This window comes from Catharus ustulatus, chromosome 8 (assembly GCF_009819885.2).
Source record: "Catharus ustulatus isolate bCatUst1 chromosome 8, bCatUst1.pri.v2, whole genome shotgun sequence".
Lineage (NCBI taxonomy): Eukaryota > Metazoa > Chordata > Aves > Passeriformes > Turdidae > Catharus > Catharus ustulatus.
In genome coordinates this window covers 19,423,885-19,440,806 of record NC_046228.1, presented here as the reverse complement: position 1 = coordinate 19,440,806, position 16,922 = coordinate 19,423,885, and the positions used below count along the sequence as shown (strand labels likewise).

At 41.7% G+C, this 16,922-nt stretch overlaps 1 protein-coding gene across 8 annotated transcripts in view; it reads right to left on the bottom strand.

Annotated features, from left to right (window-relative positions):
• Positions 1-1,950: 1,950 nt before the first annotated feature.
• Positions 1,951-16,922, bottom strand: part of PAX2 (paired box 2) — a 100,583-nt gene continuing 85,611 nt past the window's right edge. For 4 of the 8 annotated variants that reach the window (XM_033066515.2, XM_033066513.2, XM_033066514.1 and 1 more), the window contains 3 exons: positions 14,985-15,086; positions 9,104-9,190; positions 1,951-7,144 (listed from right to left, as the gene is read on the bottom strand). In XM_033066515.2, the coding sequence (XP_032922406.1) occupies positions 7,023-7,144; positions 9,104-9,190; positions 14,985-15,086 (311 nt within the window). In that variant the 3' untranslated portion in view covers positions 1,951-7,022. Of the gene's footprint in view, positions 7,164-9,103; positions 9,191-14,984; positions 15,087-16,922 lie in introns of all 8 variants that reach the window. The other 4 variants (XM_033066516.1, XM_033066523.1, XM_033066518.1 and 1 more) reach the window with 1 other exon arrangement.

Below are 16,922 nucleotides of genomic sequence, written 5' to 3'. Positions count from 1 at the left end.
ATCACTGTACAGATTTACTAGATTATAGTTTTCAGGATGATTCTTTTCCTTTAAAGCATTGATATTACTTTTGCTATTCTCCCATTTTTGTCACTCCCCAGGTCCTTACAGTTTTTCAGAACTGATTGTGTGTCCAGTAAACTCATCTGCCACCTAAATGAATACCTTGAGATGTGCATTATCTGCTCTTGCCTACGCTTACTACAGAGTGTATTTAAATAAGGTTGTCATCATCTCAGAATGTTCAAACTTTTCTTTATTTTTCTTGTCAGAGTAACCATAAAGAGGATTTCTTTACTTAGTGTTGTATAAACCCTCACAAGATAGTTTTCCTCATTAGGAGACAGACTGTGGTGCTCTTTTTAGTTTTATCGCATAACATTTTCACACTGAGAACTCCCATTGATTACGCAGGAAGATTATTAAAGGAACATAATATTAGTTTGAATGGTGGAAATAGCTCTTTCATGCAAGTATTTATTTTTGTAAGATATATAAGTTCTTGAAAGTTGCAAAAGTTTTGCTGTAGTTCTACCACCAGTTATGAAGACTTATACAGGAATGTCAGCGTGAAGATCTCTGGGCTGTATTTTGTGATAAAAATGAGATAATCATGCTAGTTTCTAAATCATTCTTGTAAGATTATTTTACCAGGATGAATTTTGAAAATCCATTTTGCATTTGTCTGACACAACTATCTGGTGATTGCTAGTCTGTCCTTCATCTCTGACAGTGAATGTACATTAATAATTTCTTTTGATTCCAGTCAATTTAACATTTAGGATTCATCTATCAATTTGCTGTTTGATTCTTATCACCAAAACTTTGGTAAAGAGAATTCTGATGCATAAAAAGTGGCAGAATTGGGGAATCCAGTTTTATTCCAATTTTGGGTGCAAGCCTACCCCTACATCACATCCCATGCCTGTCTGTCTCGCAGGCCTCCAGCTTCAGGAGAGTTGCCAGGCAGTTTTGCTGCAGTGTTGCAAAAACTGAATTGCTTCTACAGTCTGTTTGCATTTCAGCAAGTTGATTTTCACTTGTGGAAAATGTCCTGTTGGGGGATTTTTAGCCTATGCTATTAATACTGCAAGGGAAAAATAGAAAATAAACAAAAGTAAATGCTTTAACACTCTGATGAGCAAAAGTATTTGATTTCATGACAGAACTATGAGAAGGCTTTCCTTAAGATACACATGCACTGGTAGAAAATGGGGCCCACTGGCTTCCCTGAGGTTTTGTGAAAATATTTTATAATATGATTTAAAAACTATAGGAGAAAAATTGATTTGGCCTGGCCTGATTTCTTGCTACATTTTTAGTCCGCCTCTATGACCTTAAAGTGCATAGGACTTCCAGAGAACTCAACTGAGGAGAGGAATTGACTGAATACCTCAGTGTTTGGTATGTTTAAAGCGTACCTGAATATGACACTCAGCTGCTTGTTAGGTGGATGATGAACAGCTTGGAGAATGGGTTGTTTATGACTTTGCATTGGGTTTTGCTCCCCAGTTGACCTGGGCAGAGTCTCCCAGCTGGGGCTATGAGAAAACAAACTTCCCCACATATTTCTGCTGTTGTGGCTACCCAATAGCATTTTGATTTTCTGAACTACCTGGGGGTACCTGATGTGTTATGGATCATTGGGAATCGATTGAGTGAGCTCAATAGAAGAGGGAGTCCTGCTGGCAATGCACAGGAGTGTCTGGTGGCTGCTGGGGGCTCAGAGGCTGGATTGTACTGTAGGGTGCTGCAAACATGTGCCGTCCATCACCCAGCCTGGTGGTTGTTAACAATCATAATGTTGTTTACACGATGCCCAAAGGGTGCCAGGTGCAACGGATGTAACATCCCAGAGACCTCAAGGGGAATCTATTGGAGAGTGAAGTGTTGGGGGAGTGGGGAAAGAGAGAGGAGAGGGAAAGAGAAACAAGCCAGAAGCCACAAAAATGACATAGAAAAAAAATTTGCTTTTATTTCTCATGTGCACAAAAAGAGAAAATAAAAGAGTCAAACAGAACTGAAGTGATGAGGAAAAGCCAAGAGGGGCTGCAGAAGCCGAGAATGGATGTGACCCTGCACCTGGCACTGGCCCCCTCCCTCCCCGGTCTCGTGTCTAGCTTAGCCTGGAGATCATCAGCAGAGCTGCTCTACACTTATATTTGTCATCAGCTCTGTAATTGGCAGTTTGGTCCCTCCTCCCTGCTTTGCATGTCTACCACCATCCTGGGCTCAGCCAAGGAGCACACTGTGGTATTTGTGGGTCCCTCAGAAGCCCTCACTCTGTCAGTGCCAAAGGGGGCAGCTCAGCTATGATTCTTATTTCTTATTCCAGAGGGGTGCTTTTCCTCAGGAACAAAGGGGTGGAGTTTTTCCAACAGTTCAGCAAAACAAAAATTCCTTTAGGAAAATGTTAATAAGCATATATAATTTTATACTCAAGAGAAGAAAGAGGTGCAGGGCATTTTGTTTTCCTTTTCTTGTGTAACATCCTCATATTTATGTTGTGATTAATTCCAAAGTCTTACTCTGAGTTTGATTCATCGCTACTGATGGGTCAGAAAGCATGCAAACTTTCCTCTGTTTCCACAGCAGGGCTCATTGCCACCAACTCTCCCCAACAGATTTACAGGCCACAAGTGTCAGCTTTACTGCATCCACCTCATGCAATCCTCCCCACATCCCATTGGGCCAAAAGGATGTGAGAGAGCTTCAGAGAGCAGGACTCAAAGGTACTGCCCAGTTTTGAATGCCATGGTCCCTGTTGTTTCCAGCCAAGCACAGCATTTGAGATTTTGTGAGATTCTTCCCCCATGATCAAGTGGAGACAGGAGACCCAGTATCACAACATTTCTGCTTGGTCCATTAGATAAAGCAAATGTAGCAACAGAACTAAGAATGACCTGAGAAGAAAGAAGTGAAGGGACAGCTAAGGAAGAAGAATAAAGAAACAAAGAATGATTTGTGAGGAAAAGGAAAAGAGAGAAATGTCATGGAAACATTAATTATTATTCACAATAATGCTTAACATTTTGATAGAATTTTCTATCCAGAATCTCAAAGCACTGAGCCGGTGCTAATTAATTCAGCTGTGCAATCCCCCTGTGGACTAGAAACTGTTGTTATTCCCATTTTACTGAGTGTTGGAATTGAGGTGTGTGGGGAAATTGGACTTGACAAAGGTTTTCTAGAGCTGCAGGAGAGCTATGGGGTTTGAGGTCCCAGATACCTGCTCTCATATCAGTAATGCTCTTCCCTCCCTGGATAGAAAAGTGCCTTGGGAATGAGAAATAATAAAAGAGAGGGATAGAAATTGTATGGAAAGAGGGTATGAGAAAGAAATATGAGAAAGGTAAGAGACAGCAGAACGGAGGAGTGGTTTGTGTTATAGACTTCACTGGATTTTGCATAATGATTTCTTCCTCCAATCCTTTTTCACTTTTTCCTGTAACATTGTTTAAAGGAAAATAATTTAAAACCCCCACCTATAACAAAGCAGCTGTTGGCCTGTTGGGGAAAGGGTCCTTACAAGTTTTGGCTGTTCCCTCAGGTTCTGGATTTGTGCTGTGCTTTATTGAACACATTGTTTTGTTTTCAGTGAGCACAACGAGACTTGCACAGTACACACAGCGTGTTCCTTATCTACAGGATGAGACGAGGCTGTTTTAATAACTACCATGATGAAGATGGAGATGAACTTATATACAAGAGGAATTGCCTTCACATTACACACATTATCTTCCTACAAAGCAGCAATTGTTTTTTGCAAATAACATAATATTAAATAATTGGTAGAATTTTTGCGTTTCCTGCATAGTCCAGTCTAATGGAATCTAGATGAATATTGATGGTTTTCTTCTGCATAATATCACCACATAAATCCCCATGTCAGCTACTAGACTTGGGCTATAATACTGCTTTACAATGCATCCACCGACTGTAAATCAAAACAACCAACACAAGAAACTCTTTGGCAAATGTAATTCAGTACATTCGCATGAGGGTCTACAGATGGTGGTGGAAGAGGATTAGACTGCCCAGTCCTTTGTGTAATTCTGCTTTCCTTTGAATTTTCCTGGTCAAACTACGTGCTGTACTTATGAACTTTCCAGACGAATCCAATGCCTAGTGGAAATCCTCTTTTACTAGTGGAACTAAACCAACAACAGATTTGGCCCTCCAAGGGTCAAATCAAGCCAGCCATGAGTGAGACAACTAAATCCTGCTTTCAGACTCTAGCTCATGTCCTCAAGTTTAGTGAAACACCATTATAAAAATAAGCATTTCTAAGCTTCTGGCTTCTCTTGACCTGGGCCCTGGGCTTCAGGTGGCCAAGTGTGAGGTGTGACAGTCTCATTGTCTCTAACTTCCTCAGGAGCTTCTCTTTGCTTGTCCTGGGATTTCTTGCCTCTGCACTGACTACCTGCTGAGTGAATCTGGGTGGTGCACAAACAGAGCAGAGGTTGTACTGAGAGACTAAGAGACCATTCTAACAGGGCTCAGCATCTACCTGGTGTCTGTGAAGGGAAACAGAAGGAGTGGTGAAAGTATATTTTTAGAAATCAAACATAATTTTCTTCTCTTAGAGTAAGCTCAGACAACAGGCCAAATTCTGGTCTTGATGACAGTGTAACAACTCTGCTATTTGCAGCAGGTTACTCAGAGGTAAGATGTGCAGAATGACACTTTTAATAGATCAGGAGTAACCTCTTTGATTTTATTCTGTACAGGAACAGATTTTAGCTCTATATCTTCTATGTAAATGTCCCCCCAAATACCCTTATCATTTGGGCACCCCATAAAAGAAGACACAGACCTATAATCAGCTAAAGCCATGCAAAGGCTGAAAAAGGTAGGTGAGAGGGGCCTTTGGGATCAACACAGCTGTTTACTGATGGTGGATTTCATACATACAAGTTAAACTTGGAGACAGAATACCAAGTCCACTACCACATCTCCTCAGAGGCATGGAACTTTGGATTTTATACATGATGTTGGCTGTACAGATTGCTCCACTGTTCACTTTTATGGCCTTCAGGGGTTTTATTCTCAATCCTGTCTTTGTCCATGGACAATAGCCCACGAGTTTTATCTGAAACCTCTCTAAAACAATAAGGATCTACTTTGGCAGACTTGGTGCCCCGGGGACAGGCTATAGATGCCTTCATGTTTTCTTTGAGTAATTTTGAGGAAGTGTCAGTGCAAGGAACAGTTTATGAGTTTGCTGACAATACAGGAGTAATAAGCATTTCTACTGACAGTTAACCTTTTGCAGAACAGTGTTTGTCCGTCACTTGGGAACCAAAATGAGCAGAGAATCCCTAGAGAATCATCAGGTGAGCATTTGGGATAAGGGGTAAATATTAGGGTGCACAATACAGGATTGAAGATGAAAAGATGAGGCTGTATATTGGGTCTGGCCGGTAGGATGCAAGCATATGGATTTGAATGGGGACCTTATAAATTAGTAGGTGTATGAGCAGATGGGTGGGGAATCAAAGGGGGCCCATATAGCAGGGCTATAATGGTTAGGAAATTAGGTGTTGGGCACAGATTATGAGGTGGTTGTCACCAGCAGCGGAGGTCTGGAGAATGGGTGTTGGGCATATCTAAAATTGCAAAAGTTGGGATGTGGGTGAACTGAAGTCATCACAGGTACAGAGTTTAAGGTAAAAGGACTGAAGGCTAAGGACTAGGGAACCAAGCAATTATCCCAGCCAATCCTGAATTTGTCCATCTCAGTCTCAGCTGTCCAGAGGGCAATCAGATGGGCCCACATGAAGCCCCACACTTTCCACCACACGGCGCAGTGAGAGCGCAGCTGGGCTTGTTTTCTTTGTTTGCCAACCAGTGACATGGAAAACTTTTGTTGCCTCAGAGTGCTTTTTTTTTGTTGACTGATGTATTTGGTAACTTTGTCAGATGTGACTTGTCCACACTGCTCCCCAGAGACAGGATTTGGGAAAGGAGGGGGAGGAGGAGGCGACCGGGTGGAGCTGGCATCCAATCCTCTCCAATACCATCATCCCATTGTAGTGCAAAACAGAAAGGAAACAAAACCCTAGAGTGAAAGAGGAGCATCAAACGTCAGAGGAACTCGTCTGCCATTCAGGTGGTGGGGAGAGATGGGACTTGGAGTTTTATTTTTGTAGGGTTTTTTAATTATTATTTTGGTTTTTTTGTTGGTTTTGTTTGCTTGGGTTTTTTAGAAAATTGGGGATTTTTTTTGTTCCTTTTTACAGACCTTCATGACAAAGCATAAAAACACAGTTATATTTATATATCTATTTATATATTTCTTCATTTCGTCGGTTTGTTTGTAAATGTTGCTCCATCCTCCTGTCTGAGCTGATTGTGTGTCACAGAAATTGTGGGTGTATGTGTGAGGTTCCTCCCAACTCTGGCCTTCAAAGTCACCACCTGTGAGGTGCAGCCAAGTCTGGGGGAATCCATGCTGGAAAGTGGGGATGAGGTGCACAGAGAACCCCTCATGGGGTGCAGATCTTTACTTGGTCCTTTCTTCATTACCAGATGGGCCAGGTCTCTGTGCTGCCATCTCTGCTCTAGCCAGACCATTCCCTCTGTCCTGGGAAACAGGGTGAGCATCACAGGTTACACACACTCAAGAGTCCACCACAGAAGAGCGTATCTTTGGGGAACAGTGTTTCACGAGCGGCATTCTCCCCTGTTTCCCTGGCCCTTACCGCTCCCAGAAAGGGGTCCTGCAAGGCAATGGTTGCCAGCTGCATTGCTTCCCAGCCCCCTGGAGTCCTGGGAGCCGAGAGGACTTTGCATGGCAGAGCTGTCTGCGGGTGTTGAGGGCTCCTGCAGGGGAAGCCGCTTGGCCGCAGGCTGATGCTGGCGTGGGGGCAGCGGTCGGGCGGAGGGCAGGGGAACCAGGGGGTCTCAGTCTCATGTGGTGAGCGCTTGGTCCGGCGCCTTCGTGGCCAAGAGGAAGGAACTGGACTGTGGGGAGGAACGGAGAAGGTCTCTTCACCCTTGCCAGGGATGGAGGGAGGTGATCAGACAGGTACAATGTGGAGGCCTAAGCTGTCGCCCTGCAGTTTCATGTGGTTTCCATGGTAACTAGTGGCGGTCATAGGCAGCGGCAGCAGTGGGAGGTGCGGAGCCCCGGGATGTGGCACTATAATAATAAGGGGAACCTGAAAGTTAACACAGGAGAAGAATGGACTGGTTGAAAGGACAAACAGTAAACAAAAAAAAAAAAAAACCAAAAAAAAAAAACCAAACCAAAACAAAAAACAGAAACAATCAAACTAAGAAAAGAAATAAAGGACAACTGAGAACAAAAAGAAAGGTAGAAAGAAAGAAAAGCAAAAGAATCAAAATAAGAACTTGGAGACTAAGCTCCTAATGGGATTAGGGAAAGGCAATCAGTGGAAGCCAACTGAGGGCCAGACTTCAGTCAATAGATGCTACTGTGGCTTCTGGATAGGACTCCCCTCTACAGGAAGGAGATCCTTTTGCATCCTCCGACAATCAGTAAGTAAGCCCATGAGCATTTGGGCTGGTTTTGGCTGGGTTAGAGATAGTTTTCTTCATAGTGGCTGGTAAGGGGCTGTGTTTTGGGTTTGTGCTGAGCACAGGGTTGATAATGCAGAGGTTTTGTTGTTATTGCTGAGCAGGGCTCACAGAGAGCCAAGGGTTTTTTGTTTCTCATACTTCCATGCCAGAGCAGAGTCTGGGAGTACATGGGAGGCTGGGAGGAGACACAGCCAGGACAGATGACCTGAACTGGCCAAAGGGATATTCCAGACCAGACAACATCATGGTCACTGTGTGAAGGGGGGAAGGAAGGAGGAAGGGGAGATGTTTGGAGTGCCACTGTTTGTCTTCCCAAGTAACCATTATGCATAATGGGGCTCTGCCCTCCTGTAGATGGTTGATGTCTGCCCATTCGAAGGAGTGAATTAATTCCTTGTTTTGCTTTGCTTGTGTGTGTGGCTTTTGCTTTCCCTATTAAACTGTCTTTATCTCAGCTGAGGAGTTTTCTAGTTTTTATCCTTCCAATTCTCTCCCTTATCCTCCTGGTAGGAGAATGAATGAGTGGCTGCATGGGGCTTGGCTAATGCCTGCGGCAAAACCACAACAAACATTGCAGCACAAATATGCCACACCTGATCCATAGCCACAAAGAAAGTGTCGGGGACAGATGTTCTGAGTGTACCTGACAAAATGTAATGGGTCACTTTAAAACCAGGAGGGGAGAAATGAAGCAAAATTACAGTGTTTTACTACTTGGGATTTGGGTCACATTTGGCATGAAAGCTTTTTAGATGGTTATCGAATGAGTGTTAAATAGTGATTGATTATTAAGGTCACATTTACTGAAGTTTAACAGCACTGGAATAAAATGTGCATCTATTATCCAGTTGTTAAACCTCAGTAAATATATAGGTAATAATCACAACTGATTTATTTTACATATAATAAATCTCTTCCTATTCTCCTGCAAAGAAATGTTGTATTAGAAGTTAAAGTCTTGTAGGAGTTTTATTCCCCTCTGAAAAAACCCCTGACTATTTCTGAGCATATCAGTGACTGGAGATGGATATATATCCCTGCAAGAGAACTGTACTGGCTATCATAAATCTTGCGATGCAGCCTGTCTCCCACTCTAGACATTAGTCCAGCTGGTCCAGCAGGAAGAAAAAATTCTATGAGATTTAAAGATTTCCCAGGAATTGACTCTGGATTTAGTCTGGGAGAGGAGTAAAAAGCCTATCTGAATTTTTAACCAGGTCTTGAAGGTATGCTGATTGTGGCCTAAGAGTAGCAGAACCTAAATTTAACTTTTGATATAATATTTTGAATAAATTGTGGATGCGGTCGATGGAGAAGCCAGAGCTGAACTGGAGTTCTGAACTCATGAAAGAGGAATCAACTTCAGAATTGATACAAAACATGCATGAGGTATATACCCATTTCAAACTGGACTGGAGAGTGAGGAAAAAGACCTCTCACCTGCCCAAATACTTGAAAGCCCTCTTCAGAAACAAACAAAAAACCAAAGAAAAGAAAACAAAGAGACAAACAGAAGGAGCGCGAGGCTGGGGGTGTGCTGTGGGCAAGAGGTACTCACTTAGTAATGCAGGGTTGCTGAACCGCCAGGCCTCGTTGTAGGTCGTGTACTGAGGGTGGCTGTAGGGGTTCCCTGAGAACTCGCTCCCTGCAAGAAACCAAGGAAGGTGTGAGATACAGTTTGGAGTAAACATTTGCATCTGCTATTCCATCAGACCAGTGTTCACGCTGAATCTGTTTGCCAGCAGGAAAACTGGTGTATGTTGCTTCCATGTCTAGCTGTAACTCTTCCCTTCAAGTCTCTGCAGTGCCTGTTTAGTGCAAAGTTGTTTACCCATACCATTAAGCATCACAAAACGGACTTCTTCACAATCAAGAAATCAGTTCAAATTCAATACTACAAATGAATTATTAAAGTGGGATTTGTTTCATTTTTTTCCCATTGCCTTCTGTCTTCCAATTCTCAAGCTGCAGTAGGACTGCACATGCAAGCCTTTATGCACTTAATTATCAGCTTACTTATGAATAACATAGAAGGTTCTCCAGAAGTGTTGAGATAGCAGGCATGGAAGGTTGATGGAACAAGCTCACAAGAAACTCTTTGGAACTAGTAGTGCTGTTGATGGCAATATGTATTCTAAGTTTTCTTTATTAGGGTACTGAGGGTGATGGCATATTTGTGGAGAAGACTATAATTTGTTCTTGGAAATGTTCTGAGCTTAAATACAAAACAAAATGGAAAATACATAATCACTTTCTTACTCTGGATGATGGGATTAGAAAAGTGATTCATACATGATAAACCTCTCTTTTATGCTTAGTTAGCAAGTTACAGAGAAAACTTGCTGCATTTTAGCTCTGGAAAATATTTTTCTAATGATTAGCACTTTAGGTCCTGTGCTGAATCTGACAGACAAGTTGTGCTTCAGCTCCCCTTTTCACATTAGGAAAATGGGCCCAAAATTCCAAATAGTTCCAAGCTTTGTGATCTAGTAAGACTCTGAACCAAGATCTGAATGGTGCAATCTTCTAAAACATTCAGTTTTACTGTGGAGAAGGAGCTGAGTCTCCCTGTTTCTTAGAAGGCTGTGCAGGGTATTTGAACTGGTAACTGAAGGGGTATGGTGCTGCATTCAAAATAAACAAATCTCCCCAAACTTAAACATGTATCATTCTATTATGGAAAATCACGGCATGATCTGATCATAAGCTCAATTTAATGTAGTAACAACAGACTGTGGACAATCAACCCCATCTGAAAGGCCTTATGTGCTTAAAAGGCAGTGGAAGAATAGTGTGGGTATAAGCTTCTGGTCTGCCTGAAGGCAGAGGTGGAATAGTTACAACATGAGTGTTTGTAAAGCACCTGGCAGTTCTGCTAGATACCATGGAACAGGAAAAGAAGGTAATGCAAGATGGGATGTATGCCTGTGATACAATTACCAAAGAATGTCAATTAATTATGGCATAATCTCTGCAAATCTCCTCTCACTGGAGTGTTAAAGCCAAAACCACAGATTCTCAGATGGTGGAAATTAAGTCTGTCCAAGTTAGGGAATTTGTACTGCTTTAAACTTCGGGAGAATCTTCCCAGCAAGGTTTTTAGGGGTACTCAGGGTGACAAGCAAAGTAGTCAATGCAAAAATGAGTATGAATCAAACCCAGTCATCATCCAAAGGTATTGTAGTATAGTAGCTTTTAGTTTCAGCGTAAAACCTCATTTTGTGTGAGAGATCTTGCTAACTACTGTTTTCATGATAATAATTCAGCATAATTCCTTAGCTAGAAACATCCTGCATGGAAAATCTGACAACTAGCTGGGAAGGAATAGGTGAAACCTGTGAAGATGACCATGCAATACAAAGTCCAGATTTTTCTCTACTGAATTGACTTATGGAATATAATGGAATGAGTTTGCTTCCCAAAGAAGGAGAAAATAACTATCCTCATAAGAATTTTTGCTTTTTAAGTGCTTCATACGATGTAACTTCACTGGAGAGAAATTGTTCTGATATTTCAAGACTTTTCTCTCACTCCCTGCTATAAAGTGTTTATAGCGTTGCTAAAGCACGGGTTAAGCACAGGAGAAGGAGCCACAGCTACGGAGCGTGGGGAGGAGGGAGGGCAGCCACTGGAAACAGTGTTTATTGACGAGGAGTGAAAGCATGCATGCAGCAGGATAATGAGCTTTTGAGCTCAACTGTGACCAAGAGGAACTGAGCTATCGCCTTCCCCGATCACTAATGAAACAAGTGTAATTTCCTCATCAACATTGGATTCTGTTTAACGACTCCCTGCCGCTGCTGTCCCCAGCCCTCTGCAGGCTCCGCGCTGCTCTGGGTAAACTTCAGTTCCTCCAGCGGATGCTCACTTCACTAAAACTGTTTGCAGAAACTTGATGTCCTTTCTGGGAAAGAGGAAGAATTGAGATCAAAGGTATTCTGTTACCTTTATGGGAAACTTCTCTCAAATATATAGGTTAAGTGTAGCCCAGTACCCGATTCATCTTTCTGTGAGCGACTAACCCCTGCTTTTCAAGGAGTGTGCTCAGGACCACAGGCTTTTGTCCATGTTTACAGCCCAGGACTGAAGTTACAGGAAGGGCAAGTGCAGGAATCTTGTCACGTCATCTGCATAAACCTCAGAGGCATTTGCATTTGCTGGCCATGTTGCAGTGTTACAGGAGACAAGCTTTTCTCTAGACTATGTGAGTGGAAGTCTAGTGAAAGGTTGTCATGGGTAGAACATAGCAGCTTTGATTAGCATTGGTTAAACAATCTTCTCAGAAACAGTTTTCCACTGGAAAATGCTGCCTCATTGAAATGGAAATGTTTTGCTCGAGCTTGTCAGCTTCAATAGAGTTTTGGAAAGAAAAGTTCTGAAGTTATTGCAAATTGAAACGAAGTATTATGTTTCAACTTTCTTGTTTTGTTTCATTTTGCCTTTCTCATTTCATTTAATTTCCTTTCAATTCTTTCATTATTTTAATATGTCTTGACATCTAGAACATGTTGATGTTATTGAAATGTTTCATCCCGATGTTTGCAAACTGAACTGTTGCAAGGTTCTGACTCCTCATACCAATGCAATATGAAAACAAATATCAAGGAATCAGAATTTTGAATGGGTTAGAAATCTGGTTGTTGAGCAGTTATGTGTTTAGCTCTGCACCTTTGTTAAGAGAAGACAGAGCCTCTTTCCCATCTTTTCTCGCACCTGAACAATAGGTTTGTTTGCATGTTAGCATGTTTCTTAAAGATACTTCCTGAGTAGTCATCTTGCCAGCTTCTTGTTTGCAGTGCAGTTAAAGCACTGGCCCCTGAACTTTCTTGGCCTGAGGGCACATATCAAACCATTGGCACCATTGTATTTGTTCAAACTGGACTCCTACCAGAGGTTGCAAGTCAGCACAGAGGGTTGATCTCAGGAGGCCTATATTCTGTGCAATCTATGCTCAGGGTATCTTTAACAACACTATTTCTCAGCATCTGTATTTAAATCTTATTGGATTAGTCGTCTAATACAGAAACGATGAGGCATGAAGTGAGCCTAGCAGGTGGCAGGTTCAGAACAAATAAGGGATATAGTTTTCACAAAATATGTAGGTTAGCTACAGAACTTCTTGCAAAAGGTTCTATGCATGTAAAAGGCTTATACGGGTTCAGGAGGCATTTTTTACATTTGTAGAGGGAAAGCCTATCAAGGGTTTAACATTAAGTAGAAAGATACTAAGTCCGTCTTAGAAACTCTCTTAGCTGCAACATGGAGTCTGGCAGATCTTTTGAGAAAATACCAATACATGCTTGCTCTGCTCTTACATCCTTCCTCATATTTTCTCTGGTGGCCCCTGACACAAAGTAGTGGCTGCAGAGATCTGCAGAGTGACCCATTAAAGCAAAGTCTTCTGTTTCTTCCCAGGAAGCCTCTTTATCTCCATCTTGTTGGCTTCAGTCACACTAGAAAACAGGAAGAAAAGGGCTTCCTGGCTGGGCCTGACCAGTGGGGTATGACTGAAACAGCCAGAACCTGATGCTCTGTTGAAAGATGCAGTAACTACAGCAGGATGCCCAAGCAGGCCACTGGAAAAACTCCCTCTGATTGAATGTTGACATCAGATTTAATGTGAAGATATCCATTTGACCAGAATAATTTTTTTTTTACTTTGAAGTATAACTTAACTCTTTTCTGTATAATTCTGTTCCTTTTCTTTTGGGGAATATTTCTGTTTGGTTTTTTCTTTGGACACTACTGTCCTATATGCAGCCTCCACATCAAGGAGCTGAAATACCCTATTCTTGGATAAGTGACCCCTGATATTAGTAATCTTTAAATTTTTGTCCCAGTTTAGAAGTCAGTATCATCCTTGTCATAAGGACATTAAATAGCAATCACTGAACAGTTTCTACTCAAAGAGCCAGCTATTTTGATATTATTAATCATTTCTAGATGCTGTGACCGCCTATAAGTTTTGACCATAAATGATCTAAATATTGTAAATTGAATTTACCTACTGTTATTGGGAGGAGTTGTGTGGGGGTTGTGAATTGATTTTATGTTGTCTTAGTGCTTGTCTGATTCTGGAGCCAAACCACCTTCCTGAATAATTTAGAGTAGGACATGCCCTAAAATTTGCCACTGGAACAGGCTACCCAGAGTAATTGTGGATACCCAATCCCTGAAAGTGTTCATGGTCAGGCTGGATGGGGCTTTGCACAACCTGTGAAGATGTTCACCCATGACAAGGTGGTTGGGACTAGGTGACCTTTAAGGTCCTTTTCAACTCAGGCCATTCTATGATTTGTCACTTAAAAATGTTAAGACTTTGACCTGAAAACATTTCCCCACAGTTATATTTTCACTGTCCTCACTGAAGTTAACGTTCATTTAGCTGGCTGTTCCAAGATCTGGATGAGGGTAAGTTAGGCTTTGCACTTGTAAGCACTGACAAATCATATGATAGTAATTTAAGAGCTTTCTGTCCTCAACTTTTTGCTGCCTTGGTTCTGGACTCATCTCTTCAGAAGCAGAAGTTGCAGAATGGGCTGTGTACCTGCTCCTTAATCATCACAACTCACAACCACAGGCCATAAAAAGCAGAAATCAGTGGTAGATGAGTTTTGAGTTCTCAGCTACCATGTCTGAGAAAAGAAAATCCTGCCTCTTCATTTATCTACTGGGGACAACTGTCATCAGAGGAGAGTGGGTAATAGAGCCTGGGGTAATAAATTCTTCAGTTGTCCTAGAGTAAATGATCCTCTCTTCTTCTAAAAGAGTGGGAGAATCCATATGCTGAGATAAGGTATTTTTCTAAAGCATTGTGTATCAAAGCAAGAGTTGGTCTTTTGATGCAAGATTAGGTTGATAGTTTCTTGGACTGGAGGCCCTGTTTTACAAACAGGGGATAGTTAAGTAGTTGGTTGTTAAGAGTAAATAGTTAGTTTCTCGTGAAATGCTGTTAATTTCTGAGTTCTTAGTAAGTTTAGGCTATACAGACAGTAGGTATTCAAATACTCCAGGTATTAAATTGCCATTGATAATTTTCAGTTTCATGCCATGGCTTTAGACAGAAGGTGAGTTGCCACCCTTAGTTAGTGGATAGGTGAGTATCTTGATCCATGGGCAGTACATAATAATCTGCATGGGTCATTGGAAAATAATTACATTAGTTAATGAATACTAGGGTTAATTAATTACCAATTAATTGCCACAGGTTATAGCTAGCTAGCTAGCTGCTCATAGCAGCAGTGAATCAGTTACTAGGGGGAGATACATTACAAAAAGGGTTGTTAGCTACATTGGTTATAGGCACTGATGGTTTTTTTATTAAAGGAATAGCTCTGCAGTCAGCAAAGCAATAGCCAAGTCATCTGTGAGAGCTCTCACAATGCTGGTAGCCATTCAAACACGTGGGCACTATCACTGAGGGTTGGCAGCTGACTTACCAGGAACCATTCCTGCAAGAGTTGATGTTGGGTAGCTGCCTTGTCCAGTTGGGGGAACATGGGGTGGGTAGCCAGGCAAGGTGGTGCTTGCCATATCACGACCTGGAAAGGGAGAGAATCAGGACAGGTGATCAATACAGATAAGATCTTTCCATATCGATTTGGTATCACCTCTTGTCCCACTGTCACACAACTTGATAAGCAACTACTGCACAGCCTTCTCTTACATGAGTTCTGTTCACCCACTGAAAATTCTGGTTGAAGATTGGGACACTTTTGATCTCACACTGTAAGGATGGATGTTACAAGTTAGCTTTGATGAGGCTCAAAAGAATTTGGTTTGTTTCATCATAGATTTTAACTAAATCAAAATGGCCCTGATCTGCACAGAGAATGGCAGCATATTCATTGCCAGAGTAGCTGAGGTCCTGTCTATATGCAGTGGATGCAGTTCCAAAACTGTGGTGATGTTGCTTTAGGGCATGATCAATGTGCAAGGCACTGGGAAGTGATCCAAGAGTTTTCTGTGCCTGTCTCTCTTCCCACTTTTGCCATTCACCTGCTGATGGTTTTAGGCAAGTCACTTTACCTCTCTGTGCTCCTTTGTATGCTGCAAACTCTTTGGTGCAAGGGCACCCTTTCAGTACATTTGCACAGTGCTTAGCATAAAACCAATACTGGTTGGAGCCCTTCCAGGTGCTGGTGTACTATATATAATAATAGGATCATGCAAATTAGTTTGAGTCTCACTTCATTTTTATCACAGGTACAAGTTTTTGTTTATAATACTTAAAGTTGTTATTTCTTTCCACCACCAAAGAAGTAGAGAGGGGTGTGGACTGGGTGTATGACTGTAGTTTATTTTTCCTCTCTTAGGAAGTGCAGCTGGGGGCTTCTTGGTTGATGCCAGAGGCATTTCCTCATTTGGACTGGTTAGCCTGAAAATGGGCCAGCCAGAAGGGCATTTGCTGTTAGTGCTTATTGCATTTAAATGAACTAAAATAATCTCAGAAGCTGCTGGGAGTTTCAAGCCAAAGCAAAACAAAACAAACAAAGAAAAACAAAACAAAACAAAAAGCTAAATAAATTAAGATAATCTTTCCCCCACAGCTGCTGAGAGATTTACAGCTCAACCTCCAACACTGCCTACTGAGATGTCAGCCTGTTCCAGGCATGGAAAGCCTTTCACATTCCCTAGGTGAAGTGTAGCTCACCAAGAAGTTTGTGGTATTTGTTGTTCTTTTGTTAAATTTGTCTCTCCAGTCTGTTCTAACTGGAGGGCAGAGTCTGATTGGCCTTAGGAGTGACAGGTTAAGTACAGCCCATTAACACCATTGGAGTCAGCCGAACCATGCTGGGACAAGCCAATGAAGGAAGCAGTGTTGGTTTAGCTCTACTACCAGCAGAATGATAACTGATAAAAGCAGGGCCCGGAACAAGCATGAACCTTGGCTGGGGAATCACAAATAATTAACAGTTACAAGGCAAAGCAAAAACTAATAAGCATGGAACATTAACCTGAAGGGAGGAAGTTTCTCTGGGCTGAGATGGGCTAAACCAGTGTCATTGCTTTCACAGGTCTTGAGTAAAGATTACTGAGGTGATTTACTCAAGAAAACAGAAATGCAAGTTCATTCTTTCTCCCTGAAGAGGCTTCTGATCAGTGGATGATGTTCCTAGCTTATATCCCCTTAGACAACAGCTGAGCCATTTTCCAGCCACTCCCCAATACTGATAAAAATAAATACATAATGTATCAGGAATTAATATTCTACATTCTTATACTCTTTTATCACCATCATTTCTTCAGTGATTTGTAGCTGTATGTTAAATGCTATGAGTAACACCTAGTAGATGCAGTTATTTTTTTTCTCACTTTGGTTTATGGCAAGAAATTTTTATGCTTAAATTTTTTGTTCTTATAGTTACATTTATTGG